The sequence below is a fragment of the Theropithecus gelada genome, chromosome 19, assembly GCF_003255815.1.
Source record: "Theropithecus gelada isolate Dixy chromosome 19, Tgel_1.0, whole genome shotgun sequence".
Lineage (NCBI taxonomy): Eukaryota > Metazoa > Chordata > Mammalia > Primates > Cercopithecidae > Theropithecus > Theropithecus gelada.
This window is the reverse complement of record NC_037687.1, coordinates 3,419,261-3,439,814: the sequence shown is the minus strand read 5'-3', so window position 1 is coordinate 3,439,814 and position 20,554 is coordinate 3,419,261. Positions and strand designations below refer to the sequence as shown.

The following is a 20,554-nucleotide window of genomic DNA, read 5'->3' as shown; positions in this document are numbered from 1 at the left end:
AAAGGCCAGCTGGTACTATTATGTTGATTACCCCCATTATTACCGTTAGTAACCAATTAGTGTTGTTGCGTCCTCTCCCGATCCCGTCTCTCTAGGTCGGGAAGTCAGCGGACCCCGAGGCCAGCTCGGGCTCGGACCTCCCTGCGACCCCAAACCCAGAGCCCATCCTACGCACTCCACCCCAGCCCGCTGGGCCGTCCAGCTCCGGGTGGACTGGGGTGGCGCGGGCCTGGAGGCGGGGTCTGGGTGGGAGCCGGCGGTGCCCCCTGGTACATTTCCCTCCCCGGTCTAAGGGGGTGCCGGCCACTGACGCGGAGCGCTCGGGGGTCGCCCTCATACCCGGCGGGCGCTAGGATCGCACGGGCGCCCGGCGTAGAGGCGGAACCAGCCCTGCGGCCACGCCCCTCTCCGCTCTCCTTGGCGATTGGCTGCGGTTCCCCGGGACGCGGCTCCAATTGGCTCAGGCGCCGGAACCGCCCCGCCCCTCCCCGCCCGGCGCAGTCTCCGGACTCTGGGGCCCGGCGGGCGCAGAGTCGAGCCTGGGGCGGACGCCGCAGACGCGGGTGCGGGCGCGGCCGGAGGAGAGCGGGGCGCGGGGTGCGGAGTGCCCGGCGCGTGTTGGGCGTCCCCGGCGCCTCTCCCGACGGCACCCCCGAAGGCCTGGCCCCGGTACCCTCCGCGGAGCCCGGGGGTGGGGGGCGCGTGCCCGGCGCCGCAATGGGCCCGGGACCCCCAGCGGCCGGAGCGGCGCCGTCCCGGCGGCCGCTGTCCCTGGTGGCGCGGCTGAGCTACGCCGTGGGCCACTTCCTCAACGACCTGTGCGCGTCCATGTGGTTCACCTACCTGCTGCTCTACCTGCACTCGGTGCGCGCCTACAGCTCCCGCGGCGCGGGGCTGCTGCTGCTGCTGGGCCAGGTGGCCGACGGGCTGTGCACACCCCTCGTGGGCTACGAGGCCGACCGCGCCGCCGGCTGCTGCCCCCGCTACGGCCCGCGCAAGGCCTGGCACCTGGTCGGTAAGCGTCCCGGCCCCGCCACCTGTCAGGCAGTCCCTCCGAGACTCCGCGACCCGGCAGCCTCCTCCCTCTGACCCGCCACCCCCTGTCTGCCTGCCCGGGATCGGAGTCTCCCCTCGGTCTGTCTGTCCGGTGGCCCGAGCCCCCCTGCACTGTCTGTCCACGGCCTTAACCTCCCTATTTCTCTGCCCTATGGGCTGAGTCTTCACTCCTCTGTCCCATGGCCAGAACCTTCCCTACCTGTCTGTCTGTGCCCACGGCCTGAGCCTCCTCCATCAGTCCCACCACCCTGTCCCCTCTGTCTGCCTGCCTGGGGCCTAAGTCTTCCCTGTGTGTCTTCCCCATGAGCTGAGTCTTCACTTATCTGTCTGTTCTGTGGCCTGAGCCTCCTGCCTCTGTCTGACTACCCAGTGGTCCCTCTGTGGTGTCACTCCTGAACCTCCCCTGCCTATCCCACCATCCAGCCTCCCCCGTCTATCTTTCTGCCCATGGCCTGAGCCGCCCCCATCTCTCTGACTGTGCAGGGCCTCCCCCATCTGTCCAACCGTGCAAGGCCTCTCTATCTGCCTGAGCCGTGAGCCTCCCCTGTCTGTCTGCTTAACTGCCCCGTATCCCTTTTGTCTGTCCCTTGGCCCAGCCTCCCCTGTCTGTCTGCCTCAGAGCTGCTGTCTGACCTGCAGGGCCTTCACCATCTGACTACATGACTTCCTAGTGTCAATGCCTTTGTCCGTCTGACCCCCCGGGCCGCCCTGAACCCTTTGGAGAGTTGGTGGTGCCTCCTCTCAGTCTGTCTAGCCTGAGCTCATCTATTAGGGTGACCAACCGGGACAGCTATGGCTGAGGGACAGTCAGGCTGCCTAGAGCCTCCTGTCTCTGTCTGTCCTGCCAGGGCAACCTGGTGCGTGGGCGGTTGGAGGGTGCTGCCCCGGAGTTGAGAGTTCGGAGCCGCCTGGGTGGGACTGGAGGGTCAGGGGTCTCTGCCCTGTTCTTGCATTGCCTCTGTCTGGCCAGGGTCAGGGACCCCCCTAGGTCTGGGGGAGGTACCCTGATTAGAGAGGGCTGTTGGGAGGGCAGGAGGCCGGCGTCATGGGCTGGGTCACCCTGCCCCGGTGCCCATCGATAAGACTGCAGGACTGCCTCCCAGCGGCCCTCCTCTCCCCGCCCGGACCCTGGGCCTGAAGATTAGCCGGCCTCCTTCCCTGCTCTTCTTGCCCTCACAGAAGTGCCGGCTGCGTCCTGGCATTTGGGACACACAGGGCATTTCAGGAGGCAGGGCCAGGAATCCTGCTCAGTTCTTGGAATTCCAGGCTGCAGGAGGGGCAGGCCGGTGCCTCCTCACCCTTGGGAACAATGACTGAGGTGGGTGGTTGGCCCCAGGCTCTGGGTGTTGACATTTTTTGCAAGAGGCAGTGGATCTCCAGTCGTCTGAGGGCGCAGGCCCAGCAGGAGGCACAACTTGAGGACTGGATTTTCATGTTTCCTATGTCTGGGCTATTCCCGGGTCACCTGAGGTGGCGGCAGACAGGGAGGGGACCGGCTGTCCCTTCCCCTGAGTGGAGCCCAGGGCTCCAAATTCCTCTTTGATCATAATAGTTGGATAAGCTCTTTGACAGATGCACAAGATAATTTCTGGGCAGGGCGGGCGCGGTGGCTCACTCCTGTCACCCCAGCACTTTGGGAGGCCTCCTCACCTGAGGTCAGGAGTTTGAGACCAACCTGGCCAACATGGCAAAACCCTGTCTCTACCAAAATACAAAAATTAGCTGAGTGTGGTGGCACGTGCCTATAATCCCAGCTACTCAGGAGGCTGAGGTGGGAGAATCATTTGAACCTGGGAGGCAGAGGCTGTAGTCAGCGGAGATCACGCCACTGCACTCCAGACACAGCGAGAGTCTGTCTAAAACAAAACAAAACAAACAACAACAAACCAAAACAAGAAAACAAACAGAAAAAGTAACTGAAGGCTTTATGTTTTTCCAAAGCAGGCTTTTGGGAACGGGTGTTCCAATCAGACACCAAGGCCTCCAACGTCACCCCTCTTCCCCGCCTTGGGGAGGGGGCACCTGCCCCGGGAGCTGAGAGTCGGGGGCCACCTGGGTGGGCCTGGAGGGTCTGTTGGGAGCAGAAGCCCATGCAGCCGCTCTTGATGCCTGAGCAGGTGACTTGAGTGAAGGTCACCGTGGCAATGGCACCCACTTCTGTATTTCACCCCCAAGTCTGGGGCTGGTGGCTAAGGACTCGCTTTGCCCCTTAACAAGTCCTGGGGGGCTCCCCCCAATCCTGAGAGGACCCTCAGACTCAGACACAAACAGTCCTTTGGGTGAGCAGGTGGCACAAATGGGCTTCAGAAGGAAGGACATTAGCTTTGAGGTATTGAAGGATGGGTAGGAGTGTGTGGAGAGGCGCATTCCAAGTAGCAGAAGCAGCTGTGGAAAAGGTAGGACCAGTCCTCACTTTGAAGCTGCGGAAGCAGGAAGTGGTTCAGAGTAGACGGAGCTTTTGCTGGTGCCACACGTGAACTCTATCCCCACAGCAGCCTGTGGGGCAGGAACTTACTTTCTTTTTGTTTTTTTTATTGTTGAGACAGAGTCTCACTCCGTTGCCCAGGCTGGAGTGCAGTAGCGGGATCTCGGCTCACTGCAACCTCCGCCTCCCGGATTCAAATGATTCTCGTGCCTCAGCCTCCCAAGTAGCTGGGATTATACGCACGTGCCACCAAAGCCGCCTAATTTTTTTATTTTTAGTAGAGACAGGGTTTCACCATATTGTCCAGGCTGGGCTTGAACTCCTAACCTCAAGTGATCTGCCTGTCTCAGCCTCCCAGAGTGCTGGGATTACAGGTGTGAGCCACCACGTCCCCATGGGGAGGAACTTTCACTACCCTTCTTTGTCTTTTTTTTTTTTTTTTTTTTGAGATGGAGTCTTGATTTGTCGCCCAGGCTGGAAGGCAGTGGCGTGATCTCGGCTCACTGCAACCTCTGCCTCCTGGGTTTAAGCGATTCTCCTGCTTCAGCCTCCCGAGTAGCTGGGACTACAGGCGCCCGCCACCACGCCCGGCTAATTTTTGTATTTTTAGTAGAGGCAGGGTTTCACCAATTTGGTCAGGCTGGTCTCGAACTCCTGACCTCAGGTGATCTATCCGCCGCGGCCTCCCAAAAGTGCTGGGATTATAGGCGTGAGCCACCGCACCCAGCCTCTTCTTTTCCTTTCTTTCTCTTTTTGTTTCATTTCTTTTCATTGTTTTTTTCTTTCTTTTTTTTTTCTTGACAAGGTCTCGCTCTGTCGCCCAGACTGGAGTGCAGTGGCACGATCATGACTCACTGTAGCCTCGACCTCCTGGGTTCAAGCGATCCTCCCACCTCAGCCTCACAAAGTGCTGGGATTACAGGGATGGGCCACCACTCCTGGCCACAATCCCTGCTTTCTGAAAACTGAGGCCTAGAGAGGCACAGTCACTTGCCCAAGCTCCCCCTGCCAGGCAGCCTGGCCCCAGCAATGGTTAACCCAGACTGGCCAGCAGGAACAGGGAGTCCGGCCAGGAAGAGACCTTCTCACCGGAGTCCACAGTTCGTGCTCTGCCCCCGGATGACCCCGCCAGGACCCCGGGAATCCGCGCAAACCCTCCCAGGCCCTAGTTCCAGGGAAGCCAGCAGCAGAGGCCGCCTTTGGTTTCACTTCACCATTCTCCGGGGGTTGGCCCAGCGTCTGGGGGTGAGGTCATCTCTGGAGCCTGGAGGGAGGAAGGAGGTCCCGCCGCCAGGCTTGGTGGTACAGGGGCCCTTCCAGGTGCCTCAGGCTGGGAGGAGAGGAGTACAGGGCTGCAGGGAAGGAGCCTGGCTCCGGCTCACTCTAGGGGCCTCAGTTTTCCCATCTGGAAAATGAGGATAATGACACCCACGTCTCTAGGCTGTGTCAGAGCCACTATTGTTTTTCACTGCTCAGAAGATAGTGAAGGAACAGCCTGTACGGTGCCTCACGCCTGTCATCCCAGCACTTTGGGAGGCTGAGGCAGGTGGATCACTTGAGGCCAGGAGTTCGAGTTCAGCCTGGCCAACGTGGTGAAACTCCATCCCTACCAACATTAGCTGGATATGGTGGCGGGCGCCTGTAATCCCAGCTACATGGGAGGCTGAGGTGGGAGAATGACTTGAACCCGGGAGGCGGAGGCTGCAATGAGCTGAGATCTGTACTCCAGCCTGGGCCACAGAGTGAGACTCTGTCTCAATAAAATAAAAAAAAAAAAAGGCCGGGTGCAGTGGCTCACTCCTATAATCCCAGCACTTTGGGAGGCCATGGTAGGTGGATCACCTGAGGTCAGGCGTTGGAGACCAGCCTGGCCAACGTGGTGAAACCCTGTCTCTACTAAAAATACAAAAATTAGCTGGGCGTGGTGGCAGGTGCTTGTAGTCCCAGCTACTCGGGAGGCTGAGGCATGAGAATCACATGAACCCGGAGGCAAAGGTTACAGTGAGCCAAGATCTCGCCAGTGCACTCTAGCCTGGGCGACAGAGCAAGACTCTCTAAAAAAGTGGAGATATTGAAGTGCCTGAGTTCCATACTGGGTCTCCCCAGGCCCCTCAGAAGCTGCTGTCTGCAGAGGAAAGCCGGCAGGAAGCTGGCAGACAGACAGACAGAGAATTCTCTGGTGCGCTGAAGGGTGAAGTAGGAGCTGCAAGGGCCAGGAGAGAGGTGTTTGAGGAGGTGACATTCCCGTTGAACCCAGAGGTGAAAAGAAGCCGGTCTTGCTAAGATGTGAGAGAAAGAGAGCTCCAGGCAGAGGCACATCCATGCAAAGGCCCTGGGGCAGGACCGCCTGGGGTGTTGGAGGAACAGTGAGGAGACGTGCATGGCTGGAGCAGAGAGAGAAGAGGGAGAGGGCAGGGCAGGTCGCAAAGGGCCCCGTGGGCTGCAGGGAGGATCTTACATTTGTTCCAAGGTATCTTAGGGGTTTTTTCTGAGGATGTGAAGAACCAGGGCTTGGCACAGCAGATCTCGGGTTGGGGGCAAGTGCTATTTCCAGAATGTCCCTGGAGGCCTGGACGCCACAGTGTTATAGGGAGTGGTCACCTTAGGAGCTGACAGGGACAGCGGAGCTCAAGGAGGGCAGGGTCCAGCCCAGCCCCGCCCAGCCCTACCTGGGCCTCCCGCTTCCCGAGGCCCCATGGGAGGTTTGTCAGTGGCTGAGGGGGAGGAGCCGGGGGAGGCTGTGGCTGTAACCGGGGCACCTGTTGGGGGCAGGTTTCTGGGGGACCCCCTGCACCCGGATTCTTCTGACTTACAGGCTGAGCCCAGGTACCTGGTATCAGATTCCCCTTTTGTCACCAGGGCCATAAGCCTGGGGGACCCTAGCTGCAGACCCTCCCTCCTGCGTGACTGTGTGCATGGGAGGGGCATCTTCGTCTGCGCCTCGGTTTCCCTCTGTCCTCCCTCCGTGTCCCCACCCCGGGAGCCCTGGCTGGTGCGGGATGGCCCCATGACTGACCACCCCACCCGTCCACAGGCACCGTCTGCGTCCTGCTGTCCTTCCCCTTCATCTTCAGCCCCTGCCTGGGCTGCAGGGCGGCCACGCCCGAGTGGGCTGCCCTCCTCTACTATGGCCCGTTCATCGTGATCTTCCAGTTCGGCTGGGCCTCCACACAGATCTCCCACCTCAGCCTCATCCCGGAGCTCGTCACCAACGACCATGAGAAGGTGGAGCTCACAGCACTCAGGTGGGAGCCTGGGCACCCTCCCCCGTGGGCAGGGTGGGCCCTGGCTCAGCGTATCAGTCAGTGGGGCCACGTAACGAGTGGCCAGAGACTCGGCAGCTCGAGACCAGGCAGTCTTTTATGTTTATTTTTTATTTTTATTTTTATTTTTTTGAGACGGAGTCTCGCTCTGTTGCCCAGGCTGGAGTGCAGTGGCTGGATCTCAGCTCACTGCAAGCTCCGCCTCCCAGGTTTACGCCATTCTCCTGCCTCAGCCTCCCGAGTAGCTGGTACTACAGGCGCCCGCCACCTCACCCGGCTAATTTTTTGTATTTTTTAGTAGAGATGGGGTTTCACCGGGTTAGCCAGGATGGTCTCAATCTCCTGACCTTGTGATCCGCCCGTCTCGGCCTCCCAAAGTGCTGGGATTACAGGCTTCAGCCACCGCGCCCGGCCTTATGTTTATTTTTTGGAGAGGGAGGTCTCACTCTGTTGCCCAGGCTGGAGTGCAGTGGTGTGATCTCAACTCACTGCAGCCTTAACCTCCTGGACTCAAGTGATCCTCCTGCCTCAGCCTCCTGAGTAGCTGGGACTACAGGAGTGTGCCACCACATCCAGCTGCTTTTTAAAGGTTTTGTAGAGATGGGGTCTCACTTTATTGCCCAGGCTGGTCTTGAACTCTTGGGCTCAAGCGATCCTCCTGCCTTGGCCTCCCAAAGTGCTGGGATTACAGGTATAAGCCACCACACTCGGCCATCACACATTTCTCCTGTCACAGTTTTTGGGGGTCAGGAGTCTCCATGGCTGAGCTGGGGGGAGAGGGGTGTAGTGCTTCAGGGTCTGTCTCGAGCCTGCATTCAAGGGGTTGTCCCGGGTTAGGGTCTTAGGGAAGGCTGGGGGCGGTCCCTCCTCTGTGCTCACGTGGTTGGTGGCGGAATTTGCCGTCTTGCACCTGTGCAGATCATGGTGGCCGGCTGCTGCTTCTGAGGCCAGCAGGGGGAATCTCTGATCCCAAGAAGTCCTAAGTCCTCTCTCCCAAAGGATGGCCTGATTTGGCCAGGCCCACCCACAGTAGTCTCCCTCGAGAGAATCTCGCTCTGTCGCCCAGGCTGGAGTGCAGTGGTACGATCTCCGCTAATTTTTTTTTTTTTTTTTTTTGTTTTTTTAATAGACACAGAGTTTCCCCGTGTACCATGTTGGCCAGGCTGGTCTCAAACTCCTGACCTCAGGTGATCTGCCTGTCTTGGCCTCCCAAAGTGCTGGGATTACAGGTGTGAGTCACTGTGCCTGGCCTGTTTTTTTGTTTTTTTTTTTTTTTGAGACAAGAGTCTCACTCTGTCACCCAGGCTGGAGTGCAGTGGCGCCATCTCGGCTCACTGCAAGCTCCGCCTCCTGAGTTCAAGCGATTCTCCTGCCTCGGCCTCCCAAATAGCTGGGACTACAGGTGCCCGCCACCACACCCGGCTAATTTTTGTATTTTTAGTAGAGATGGGATTTCACCGTGTTGGCCAGGCTGGTCTCGAACTCCTGACCTCAGTGATCTGCCCTCCTCGGCCTCCCAAAGTGCTAGGATGACAGGCATGAGCCACCGCGTTTGACCAGTAATCTCCCTGTGGATATGTCCGAGTTGACCAAGGTCTTTGGTTAGAACATGTCCGCAAAGTCCCTTTCCCTCTGCCATAGAACGCCACTTAGCCCCGGCTACATCCTGGTAGTAATGTCCATGGCGGACTTACAGGTCCTGCTGCCACGGGGAGGGGATGGGACGGGCAGGCCTCTGTGGGGCTGCCTTAGAATTCTTTCTGTTGGCCAGGCGCGGTGGCTCATGCCTGTAATCCCAGCACTTTAGGAGGCCAAGGCGGGTGGATCACGAGGTCAGGAGATCAAGACCATCCTGGCTAACATGGTGAAACCCCGTCTCTACTAAAAATACAAAAAATTAGCCGGGCGAGGTGGCGGGCGCCTGTAGTCCCAGCTACTCGGGAGGCTGAGGCAGGAGAATGGCCTGAACCTGGGAGGTGGAGCTTGCAGTGAGCCGAGATTGCGCCACTGCACTCCAGCCTGGGCGACAGAGCGAGACTCCGTCAAAAAAAAAAAAAAAAAGAATTCTTTCTGTTACACCTGGGTGCGGCAGGTGCCCGGCTTATCCACTCACTTGCTAGAGGCACAGGAAGAGGTTCTTCTGGTTATGAGGATGATGTATTGCGCACCTGCTGTGTGCCTGGCATAGTTCTAGGCCCTTAACATGAATCTCAACTTCCTTAACCCTCCCTGTGAGGTGGCAGGTGGGAACTGTTCTCTCCCACGTACTCCAGAGGAGGGCTCGCCCCCAGCTAGTGCCCAAAGCCACGGTCCACACAGCGCCTCTGTGTCGGGGGAGCTCGCTGTCTCCACATCTGACCGTGCATCACCAGCTCCGCCTACTCTGGCCTCCTCCCCACCCCCGGGTCTGAGTTCCCCATTATGGCCATGAGACAGGTGCAGGCGCTAACGACACGGGTTGCCCAATGCCCAGGGCCCCTGAGGGCCCCAGCTGACCGGGACCAGACCCCAGGCACTTCCTACGTGCCATCGCTTTGCCAGCTGACCTCCTGCTGTGCTCACGTGGCCTCTGGAGGTGGCATGGTTCCCGCTTTCAGAAAGAGACTGATTCGTGGTGGGATTCTGAGGCCCCCCTGGGGGGCTCCATGCCTGGCCGGGCTGCGGGCAGGGGCCGGCCTGGATGCTTCTAGACCAGGGAGCCCTCGCCCTGTAGCCGTCCAGCATCTGGGGAAGAATTCTCGAATTCTGGCTTGTGAGTCTCTGGGTTCTCAGACTTTTGGGTTGTAGCGTGGACTCCGCTTGGCTGAGTCACTGCACCCTGGTCCTAGGCACGAAGCAGGGAGTTGCGGGTCACAGCTGTCCTGCGTTAGATAATGTGCGGGCTGGGGAAATGGAGGCCAGCATGGGCTTCCTGGAGGCCACAGTGTGACGGTGGCCAGAATCACCCATCAGTCAGGGGTTCCCCAGGCTGCTTTGACGGCGCGGCCATGCGGGGAAGAAGTGGGCCGGGGTCCTGGCGTCTCATTGAGTCCCTGCTTGCCTGTCCGCCAGGTACGCGTTCACCGTGGTGGCCAACATCACCGTCTACGGCGCCGCCTGGCTCCTGCTGCACCTGCAGGGCTCGTCACGGGTGGAGCCCACCCAGGACATCGACATCGGCGACCAGCTGGGGGGCCAGGACGTGCCTATGTTCCGGGTGAGCTGGAGCCCGGGTGGGTCGCCTGAAGTCCTCAAGCCTGGGATAGGGGCTGGGCCAGCCGCCACTGACCGCTTCCGCCGGGTCCCCAGAACCTGTCCCTGCTGGTGGTGGGTGTCGGCGCCGTGTTCTCACTGCTGTTCCACCTGGGCACCCGGGAGAGGCGCCGGCCGCACGTGGAGGAGCCGGGCGAGCACACCCCCCTGTTGGCCCCCGCCGTCGCCCAGCCCCTGCTGCTCTGGAAGCACTGGCTCCGGGAGCCGGCTTTCTACCAGGTGCGTGCTGGGGGCGGCGGGGCTGGCGTGGACCTCCTCTCCCACCCACCGGGCCTTTGCTGTGTGAGGCAAGCTGCGTCCAGACACAGAGCACACGCGGCCGCTGGTGCAGCCCACACCCGGGGTAGACATCACTCATCAAGCGCCGCTCTCCTCTCCCCGGCCCACCCCACTGGGCAGTCACTACCAATGGATCAAATGCCAGCTGCAGGGCGTGCCCACCCCGGCCCCGGTGCCCCCTGCTGGTGGGAGTGGAGAAGGCCCTCCTGATCCCTGCCAGTCCCTCTGTCTGCCCACAGGTGGGCGTGCTGTACATGACCACCAGGCTCATCGTGAACCTGTCCCAGACCTACATGGCCATGTACCTCACCTACTCCCTCCACCTGCCCAAGGTCAGCGGGTTGGGGTGGGGATGCTGGGATGGGACGGCCCCAGCCTGGCGAGCCATGACTGACACGCCGTGCCTGGCTCTGCCCCGGCAGAAGTTCATCGCGACCATTCCCCTGGTGATGTACCTCAGCGGCTTCTTCTCCTCCTTCCTTATGAAGCCCATCAACAAGAGAATCGGGCGGAACGTGAGTGCACGGGGACCGGGGCGGCTGGGGCAGAGGATGGGGTGCCCTGCAGCCGAGATCCCACCCACTCCGGGTTCCAGCCTTGGATGCTTCCAGGCCTCCAAGTTCCCACCTTGTAGAAGCCCGAGATCTAGGCCGGGCATGGTGGCTCACGCCTGTGATCCCAGCACTTTGGGAGGCCAAGGCAGGCGGATCACGAGGTCAGGAGATCCTGGCCAACGCGGTGAAACTCCGTCTCTACCAAAAATACAAAAACAAAATTAGCCGGGCGAGGTGGCGGGTGCCTGTAGTCCCAGCTACTCGGGAGGCTGAGGTGGGAGAATGGCGTGAACCCGGGAGGTGGAGCTTGCAGTAAGCGAAGATCGCGCTACTGCACTCTAGCCTGGGTGACAGAGCAAGACTCCATCTCAAAAAAAAAAAAAAGCCAGCCGGGTGCGGTGGCTCACGCCTGTAATCCCAGCACTTTGGGAGGCCGAGTTGGGTGGATCACGAGGTCAGGAGATCGAGAGCATCCTGGCTAACACGGTGAAACCCCATCTCTACTAAAAATACAAAAATTAGCCGGGCGAGGTTGCGGGCACTTGTAGTCCCAGCTATTAAGGAGGCTGAGGCAGGAGAATGGCGTGAACCTGGGAGGCGGAGCTTGCAGTGAGCCGAGATCGCGCCACTGCACTCCAGCCTGGGCCACAGAGCGAGACTCCGTCTCAAAAAAAAAAAAAAAGCCCCGGATCTGGGAACGAGGAATTCTGGGACCCTGGCTTCTGCGTGTCTCAAGTTCATACTCTTGCGGCTGCAGAGCTCTGGTGCTTTCTGTCCACCCTGTGCAGCTACTGAAGGCATGAAATGTGGCCGCAGGGACTGAGCCGAGTCCGTCATTTGCTTTCGTTGTAACTGACCTGCCTTTAGGCAGAGTAGCCACGTGTCTGCAGCCGCTGCGGTGTGGACAGAAAGCACAGCTCCGGCATGGAGGGTCTGCTGAGCCTCGGACTTGTCCAGGGCCAGAGCCTGGGCTCCTGAGGGACCATCCAGCTCATGCCCCTTGTTTGCTGGGGTGGAGGTAGGGGTGGCAGGTTGAAGACCAGAGAGGGCCAGCACCAGGCTTGGGGGCACCCAGTGGTATGGGCCTGACCCCGGGGCTGTCCCTACAGATGACCTACTTCTCGGGCCTCCTGGTGATCCTGGCCTTTGCTGCCTGGGTGGCGCTGGCGGAGGGGCTGGGCGTGGCCGTATACGCAGCGGCTGTGCTGCTGGGTGCTGGCTGTGCCACCATCCTCGTCACCTCGCTGGCCATGACAGCTGACCTCATCGGTCCCCACACGGTAGGGCTGGTAGCCAGGCTGGGGCTGGGGAGGCCGGGGCCTAGATCTCAGGATGCACGCTGACCACCTTGCCTGTGTCTCCACAGAACAGCGGAGCGTTCGTGTACGGCTCCATGAGCTTCTCGGATAAGGTGGCCAACGGGCTGGCAGTCATGGCCATCCAGAGCCTGCACCCTTGCCCGTGAGTGCCGCTGTTCATTCATTCATTCTTCCTTCCTTCATCCATTCTTTTGTTCAGTAAGAGGGTACTGAGCGCCTGCTGTGTGCCCAGCAGTGTTCTGGGTCTGGGCAGCCAGCTGTGGACCAAAGACACCTGCCCCAATGAGAGTGATAGACCAGGGCGACCTCTCGTTTCTTCCACTGGGCACTTCATTTATTCATTCAACAAACGCTGGGTCTGTGTGTGCAGTGCTGACAACACTGTACAGAAATCTATCAGGGGTGGACCCAGGTGGAAGGGAGCCCCGAGTTTGTGTAAACCAGACCCATAGAACTCAGGGTTCAGACACGGATGGTTCTAGACCACGGCATCACAGCATTCATGCCTGTAGAGGCTCAGGGCCTGGAAACCAAAGCTGGTCTGGGCCTGGGGTAGAGCCAACCCTGTGAATAGTCACAGAGGTGAACGTGTGGTTGGGACCGGCGTGGGTGGTGTGTAAAGGTGAACGCTCAGAGAAGCCTGGCCAGCCAGGGCAGGAAGCCAGGGAGGGCTTCTTGGAGGAGGTGACATGGACCTGACACCTGCAGGATGTCAGAGCGTTCCAGGCCAAAGCCCTGGGCAGGACCACAGCTGGCGTGTTGGAGGAACAGGGAGGAGGCCCATGTGGCTGGAGCAGAGGGAGGAGGGGAGGGCAAGGAGGGGACAGGGCAGGTCGTGCAGGGCCTGGTGGGCCATGGGGAGGACTTGGGCTTTGACCCCAAGGACAGTGGGAGCCATGGAGATCTGTGGGCAGAGGAGGGACAGGCCCTGACCCAGGCGCTCAAAGACGCCCTCTGGTGGCCACTGCCGGGAGGACAGCTGGTGGGGGACAGGGTGGAGCCTGGGACCAGGGCGGGTGCAGGTGGGCCATGCTGGAGCTGGACGTGGGGAGACAGGGACGGGGAGACGTGGTGGATTCGGGATGGACGCTGGAGGCAGGGCCAACAGGACTGGCTGAACTGTTGGGTGTGGGACAGGAGGGAGGGAGTTGTGGGGACCCCAGCTCCTGGCTTGGACAGGACGGAGCCGCCCTCGGGTGGGAGGGGAGGAACAGGTTCAGCTGAGGTGGGGGGTCCCCGCGGTGCCTACTCAGCCCCCGCGTCCTCCCACAGCTCGGAGCTCTGCTGCAGGGCCTGCGTGAGCTTCTACCACTGGGCGATGGTGGCCGTGACGGGCGGCGTGGGCGTGGCCGCTGCCCTGTGTCTCTGCAGCCTCCTGCTGTGGCCCATCCGCCTGCGACGCTGTGAGTCCCGGCGCACCCCTCCCTCCCCAGAGACTGACCACACCGGGGTGGGGGTGGGCCGCACCCCACCCTCCCTAATGCCATTTCCACCCCTCCCTTGCAGGGCACCCTGACACCCGGCCCTGATTCCTGATGGTCTCCTGCACCTGTGCGAGGGAACCACGAGGATGTCCCCCGGGGCCTCAAGGAGAAGCCCCCACTGCCCCTCGCTCTCCTCTGGACCCCCACCCTCCATCCTCGCCCCAGTCCTGGGGATGGGGTCGGGTGAGGGCAGCAGGGAGGCCTGCCAGGGCCTTGTGAATGCAGGGGCTTGCAGGGACCCCTGGGCTTTGAGGGTGCCCCATTCTCAACTCCAGCCCAGCCCTGTGGAGGATTTGGGGTGCCCCTCTCGGCAGGAAGTAGGAATCCCAGAAGGATCTGGGGGAACCCTCATCCTGAGTTCAGTCCAGTTCACCCCTCACCTCTGGCCTGGGGGTCTCCAGATGCTGCCAGGGCCCCCTCAGGATGGCTGGGACCTAGAGGAGACCCCGTCACGGGGTGGTGGGCTGGGCCTGGACCCCGCCGTGGTGGGCAGCAGGACTGCCCAGTAGGCTTGGTGGACTCTGCTGGCAGCGAATAAAGAGATGATGGCGGCCTGGCTCCTATCTGCCTGGGGGTCCCTGGGCAGGGGTAGCCTGGGCATCGCAGCCCTGCCCTAGTTGTGGGCAGCCGGCGAGCCCAGCATCTGCTTCTGCCCCAAGCCTCTGGTCCCCGGGACGAGGTTAGTGCCCCCTCATCTGGGTGCAGAAAGACAGTGGGTGCGTCGTGGCATGCGTTTATCGGGGCATGGGCGTGGAGGAAGGCAGGGGCCGCTGGCAGGTGGAAGGGCAGTACGGCTCCAGACCCCACTCCCGGTAGTTCTGGGTGGTGCCAGGCGGGCGCTGGGGCGCCGACAGGGAGGGCACGTAGTCTGATGCCCTCCACAGCGGCTCCACCCCGTACTGGTTCCTGTTGATCACTGTAGATGGGACCCGGGTCACTCTGTGCCCCCATCTCCTCACCATTGGCCAGCAAGGGGCCCCCAGACCTCCCTGGCGGTTTCACCCTGGCCTAGGTGGCCTCGTCCCCCAGGCTTCCCGGGGACCCGCCCCGCACTTGGCCTCACCATATTCCTTGCCCCGGATTGGCCTGTCTTTCCACCGGGTGCTGGGGACCTGGTACTGGGCAGGGATGAGGGGGTCGTGCCAGGTGGTCTCCCGAAGGTGCTGGGTGTAGGCTGCGGTGGGGTGGGGGCTGGCAGTCATTCCTGTCCCCCTCCAGCAGGCCCGGTGCCCAGGGCGGGGAGGGCAGGCACTCACCCGATGGCATGCTGTGCTCACGGCGTTGGTAGCAGCCGTGCCAGCGGTTGTAGGCCTCGCGGAAGGGGTTGGCCGGGTCCAACGGCAGGTTGTACCAGGCCTCCCGGGTGTCCGAGTTGGTCAGGCCTGTGTACCACAGCTGGCCGGCTGCGTCGCGTCCCATGGGTGTGTACTTCCAGCGTGTGGCCTGCCTGATGGCCAGTGGCCAGCGGGGACCCTCCAGGGACAGGTAGTCATCACTGAGAGTGGGCAGCGGGCAGAGAGTGAGCTCATCTCCACAGCGAGTGCTCTGACCCCTCTGCGATGTCTGCCAGGGTGGATGATGTAGAGGCCTGGCCCACGGCGTGGGGCCTTCCTCCCTCGCCACTTGGTGTCTGTCCTTCAGCCCTGGATCCCCCACCCCAGAGTGGGTGGCAGAGGAGAGAGGCTGACTCCCCCTCTCCCCACACGTCCCACCCCAAGCACCCAAGTCAGCACTAAACCTTTCTGCTCTGAGCTTTTCTTGCCTGGAGAAGAGGGAGGGGAAGAGGACGAGGGCCCTGGCTACTCCTGGGTTCCTATAGTCCTTGTCCAGCCTGCAAGACCTACAAGTCCCTTCCTTTGGGAAGCCCCCCTGGCCTAGAGGTGCACCAGGAAGAAGTGGTCTGGGGCTGGCACTGAGCCATGGCCCAGGGAGGACTGGGGGACGCACTAGGCCAGGTGTGTGGCTCACAACTGTAAACCCGGCACTTTGGGAGGCTGAGGCAGGTGGATCACTTGAGGTCAAGAGTTCAAGACCAGCCTGGCCAGCATGGCAAAACCCCATCTCTACTAAAAATATGAAAATTAGCCAGGCATGGTTGGGGGTGCCTGTAATCCCAGCTACTCGGGAGGCTGAGGCAGGAGAATCACTTGAATCTGGGAAGTGGAGGCTGCAGTGAGCCGAGATCGTGCCACTGCACTCCAGCCTGGCAATAGAGCAAGACTGTCTCAAAAACAAAAAGAGAAGAGACTCAAAGATGTTTGATGCTTTGGCCTTGCTCTTGGGAATATGTCCCAAGAAACCCCAGAGAACAAGGTTGTTGGCCCCAAGATAGCCTGGCAGGGCTCAAAACAATCTCACCTGTGCCCTGCACGGAAAGCCTGGTTCCAGGTCTCATGGCAGGAACTCGGCTTAAATCCTGACTAGACTCCCAGGTGCCCACAGAACATGGGAGTAGCCTGGCCAGTTACGGAGCCTGTTTGAAGGACACCACGTAGACTCGGCTTTTCCACTAGAAAGGCAATTTCAAGATCTGGGGAACCTCGCCCTTTTGAAATGAATTGCAAAACACGTGTAGCTTTTAAAACGCAATTAAAACAGCACAAAATTGGCTGGGCGCAGTGGCTCACGCCTGTAATCCCAGCACTTCGGGAGGCTGAAGCGGGTGGATCACATGAGCCCAGGAGTTCGAGACCAGCCTGGCCAACATGGTGAAACCCCGTCTCTACTAAAAATACAAAAATTAGCCGGGCGTGGTGATGGACACCTGTGGTCCCAGCTACTTGGGAAGCTGAGGCAGGAGAATCTCTTGAACCTGGGAGGCGGAGGTTGCAGTGGAGATTGTGCCATTGCACTCCAGCCTGGGTAAGAGAGAGAGACTCCATCTCAAAACAGACAGACAAAAAGTAATTAAAACAGCACAGAATAACATTTGATGAGAAATGGGCCCCCTCACCACTGCTGTCGGCCCCGTACCCACCTGCCACTCACTACTTTCTGGTGTTTCCTTCCAGGACCAGGTGGTACGTACACCCACCTCCATTATTACCCACTTCCGGGAGCCTGTCCACCGCATCTCCATTTTTTTTTTTTTTAAATAGAAATAGGGTCTCGCACCCGACGCGGTGGCTCACGCCGGTAATCCCAGCACTGTGGGAGGCCGAGGCAGGTGGATCATGAGGTCAGGAGTTTGAGACCAGCCTGGCCAACATGGTGAAACCCTGTCTCTACTAAAAATACAAAAATTAGCCGGGCGTGGTGGCACACTTCTGTAATCCCAGCTACTCGGGAGGCTGAGGCAGGAGAATCGCTTGAACCCAGGAGGCAGAGGTTGCAGTGAGCCGAGATCATGCCACTGCACTCCAGCCTGGGCAACCGAGTGAGACGCTTTTTTTTTTTTTTTTGAGACAGAGTCTTGCTCTGTCGCCTAGGTTGGAGTGCAGTGGCACGATTTCAGCTCACTGCAGCCTTGACCTCCTGGGCATAAGTTATCCTCCCACCTCAGCCTCCCAAGTAGCTAGCATTACAGGCACGTGCCACCATGCTTGGTTGATTTTTTTTTTTTTCCAGACGGAATCTTTCCCTGTCACCCAGGCTGGAGTGCAGTGGTGCGATCTTGGCTCACTACAACCTCCGCCTCCTGGGTTCGAGCGATTCTTCTGCCTCAGCCTCCTGAGTAGCTGGGATTGCAGGCACCTGCCACCACACCCAGACTTTTTTTGTATTTTTAGTAGAGACGGGGTTTCCCCATCTTGGCCAGGCTGATCTTAAACTCCTGACGTCATGATCCACCAACCTCGGCCTCCCAAAGTGCAAGGATTACAGCCATGAGCCAGTGCACCCAGCCTTTTTTTTTTTTTTTGGAGACAGAGTTTCGCTCTTGTTGTCCAGGCTGGAGTGCAATGGCGCCATCTCGGCTCACTGCAACCTCTGCCACCCAGGTTCACGCGATTCTCCTGCCTCAGCCTCCTGAGTAGCTGGGATTACTGGCATGAGCCACCATGCCCGGCTAATTTTGTATTTTTAGTAGAGATGGGGTTTCACCATGTTGGTCAGGCTGGTCTTGAACTCCTGACCTCAGGTGATCCGCCTGCCTCGGCCTCCAAAAGTACTGGAATTACAGGCGTGACTCACTGCACCCGGCAGCCTGGCTGATCTTTTAATTTTTTTATAGAGATGGGGTCTCACAGCTGGGTGCAGTGACTCACGCCTGTAATCCCAGCACTTTGGGAGGCCGAGGTGAGCAGATCATGAGGTCAGAAGATCGAGACCATCCTGGCCAACATGGTGAAACCCCGTCTTTACTAAAAATACAAAAATTCGCTAGGCATGGTGGCACATGCCTATAATCCCAGCTACTTGGGAGGCTGAGGCAGGAGAAAGGCTTGAAGCAGGGAGTCAGAGGCTGCAGTGAGCCAAGAGTGCACCACTGGACTCCAGCCTGGCAACAAGAACGAGAGTCTGTACAAAAAAAAAAAAATATAAAACTGAGCTGGGCATGGTGGCACACACCTGGAGTCCCAGCTACTCAGGAGGCTTGAGACAGGAGAATCCTTGAACTTCGGAGACGGAGGTTGCAGTGAGCCAAGATTGTGCCACTTCACCTTAGCCTGGGCAACAGAGTGAGACTCTGTCTCAGAAAAACAAACAAACAAACAAAAAATTGGGTCTCACTATGTTGCCCAGGCTGGTCTTGAACTCCTGGGCTCAAGTGATCCTCCTGTCTCAGCCTCCCAAAGTGCTGGGATTACAGTGGGCCACCATGCCCAGCCACCATCTTGGTTTAATTTCTTTCCTTGGAAATAGAGCAAAGGGCTTTCACTCTTCTTTTTCATGGCTGCATAGTATTCCATAATTGTTTAAACAATTGCTAATAGACACTGTATTGGGGTGACTTGCATACCTCCAAAATTGCATCTGCTGAGAACCTCCGGACATGGCCTTGTTTGGAAATGGTTTTAGCAGATGCAGCTAAGATGAGGTCAGCCCGTGTTAGGATGGCCCTGAATCCAGTGCCTGACGCCCTTATAAGGAGAAGGAAACTTGGATGCAGACAGGAAGGCTGGGTGAAGACAGAAGCAGAGACTGGGGGCCAAGGAGTGCCTGGGGTTGCCCAGAGCCACCACGGGCTGTGAGAGGTGTGGGACAGACTCCCTCAGCCACAGAAGGGCCCGGGCCCGCACACGCCTGCATTTCAGAAGGTGGATATTTCTGCGGCCGAAGCTCCCAGTGCGTTTGCAGCCCTTGGAAATGGCCACAGACACATTTGTTCTTGGCCTGTCTCCAGGTCTGTGGCCCTCACAGTGAGCGGCTGCAGGCTGGAGGGGAACAGGAAGAGCTGGAGGGGACTTCACACACGTGAGCCTTTTAGGAATAATGAGTGACACATGCAAGACCCCAAACCAAACCCCATGTAACCTGACACCCAGGGAGGGAGGGGCTCACCTGTAGAGAGGTGCTGGGAAGCTGGCCTCGAGGGTCCCCGAGGGGACATAGGGCCGGGCAGCCTCTCGCCTCAGGGTTTGCATGTCTGCCTGGGTCCCTGGCGCTCCTGCCAGGAAGGCCTCCGAGGCCACTGTTGACAGCATAAAGGCCACCCAGTGTTCCGGCAACAGCGCTGGCGGCTCCCTCCTCCCAGCAGCGGGTGGGGTGAGGTGGCCTCAAGCGAGGGGAGGGCTGGAGAGTCGTTCTGAGTATTTAACAATGGGGGGTGACACAGTGTGGGTGGGCAGGGCCAGGGCCACTGCCAGGTGGGGTCCGTGGCTGTGAGCCCCCAGCTCTACGCACACCCCACCTGGGGCCTCGCCTCTCCATCTCCACACCCCCTTGAGGGGCTTCTGTCTCCCCCTTGCACCTTCGATCGCAGGAGGCGGTGCCCAATCAGGGGCGCAGGCACCTGGCACCCCAGCTCCTCTCTCCTCACCCGCTCACACCCAGTCCGTTTGTAAAACACACCCAGGATGAGACCCGCACACGGGGCCTCACAGCAGCACAATTTGTGACAACCCGAGGCGGAGAACACCGAACACCCAGTGAGGGGGAGGGGGCCAGCCATGCGCTGGAATGAGATTCAGCCACCAGGAGGTGAGAAGCTCTGACCCAGGCCACAGTGTGGATGCACCTTGAGGATGTCACGCTCCTCTGAGCCAGACACAGAAGGGCATGCTGTGATCCCACTTCTGTGAAACGTCCAGGACAGGCTGATCCACAGAGGCAGGGAGAGGGTTCGTGGGTGCTGGAACTGGGGAGGCGGACCTGGGGGTGACTAGGTGATGTAACGGGGACAGGACTGCCTTCTGGGTGATGAGAATGTTCTGGAATCGGAGGTGGTGGCTGCACGGCGTGGTGAAGGTACTGAACGCCACCTCACTGTAAGATGGTAGATTTTGTATTTTACCACAATAAAAAAAAAAAAAACCAATATAAAACCCAACAAACATCCAGGAACCTCCTGCCTTGCCTCCTCTGGCTGGGCCTGGCCTCGGGTAGAATCTGGCTTGGGTGGGGGCAGAGCTTACACCCTGGTCTCGGCTTCCCCTGCCCCTGCGTCGGGTCCCCACAGAGCCTACCCTGCCTTTCCCATCTGGACAGGCACCCAGGGGCCCCACTCCCTCGGGGTAAGTGCCAAAGTCCTCCCTGAGGCCCACAAGGCCCTGCCCTCCTCACTCTGTTCCTCCCGCATGCCAGGTGCCATCCTGTCCCAGGGCCTTTGCATGGCTGTGCCCTCTGCCTCTCACCCAGGTGTCCATGCCTCCTCTAGCCCTGGCTGAAATGCCAGGCTTGCGGTGAGCCCCTGATCCAAGGCCACCCTTTCCCAGGGCCCCTTCCGCACCCTTGTGACGCTGCCGCCTCACTTCCTCATAAGCTCCTGTCTCTGGGCTGTGCCCCCCAGGCCAGCTCCACATGGGCCAGGTCTGCTCAGTTT

The 20,554-nt window shown here is 59.7% G+C and overlaps 2 protein-coding genes across 2 annotated transcripts; one reads left to right on the top strand and one right to left on the bottom strand.

Annotated features, from left to right (window-relative positions):
* Window positions 1-531: 531 nt before the first annotated feature.
* MFSD12 (major facilitator superfamily domain containing 12) lies at window positions 532-14,182 on the top strand. The gene is made up of 10 exons (XM_025366413.1): window positions 532-1,015; window positions 6,516-6,726; window positions 9,796-9,940; window positions 10,033-10,215; window positions 10,515-10,607; window positions 10,698-10,790; window positions 11,939-12,109; window positions 12,196-12,290; window positions 13,421-13,551; window positions 13,655-14,182. The coding sequence occupies exons 1-10, from the start codon at window positions 718-720 to the stop codon at window positions 13,675-13,677; spliced, it is 1,443 nt and encodes a 480-aa protein (XP_025222198.1). The 5' UTR covers window positions 532-717; the 3' UTR covers window positions 13,678-14,182.
* A 184-nt stretch (window positions 14,183-14,366) lies between these two features.
* Window positions 14,367-20,050, bottom strand: C19H19orf71 (chromosome 19 C19orf71 homolog). Its single transcript, XM_025366419.1, has 4 exons — window positions 19,075-20,050; window positions 14,889-15,127; window positions 14,696-14,806; window positions 14,367-14,548 (listed from the first exon to the last, which is right to left on the bottom strand). Exons 1-4 carry the CDS (start codon window positions 19,215-19,217, stop codon window positions 14,367-14,369), a joined length of 675 nt encoding a protein of 224 aa, XP_025222204.1. The 5' UTR covers window positions 19,218-20,050.
* Window positions 20,051-20,554: the final 504 nt, after the last annotated feature.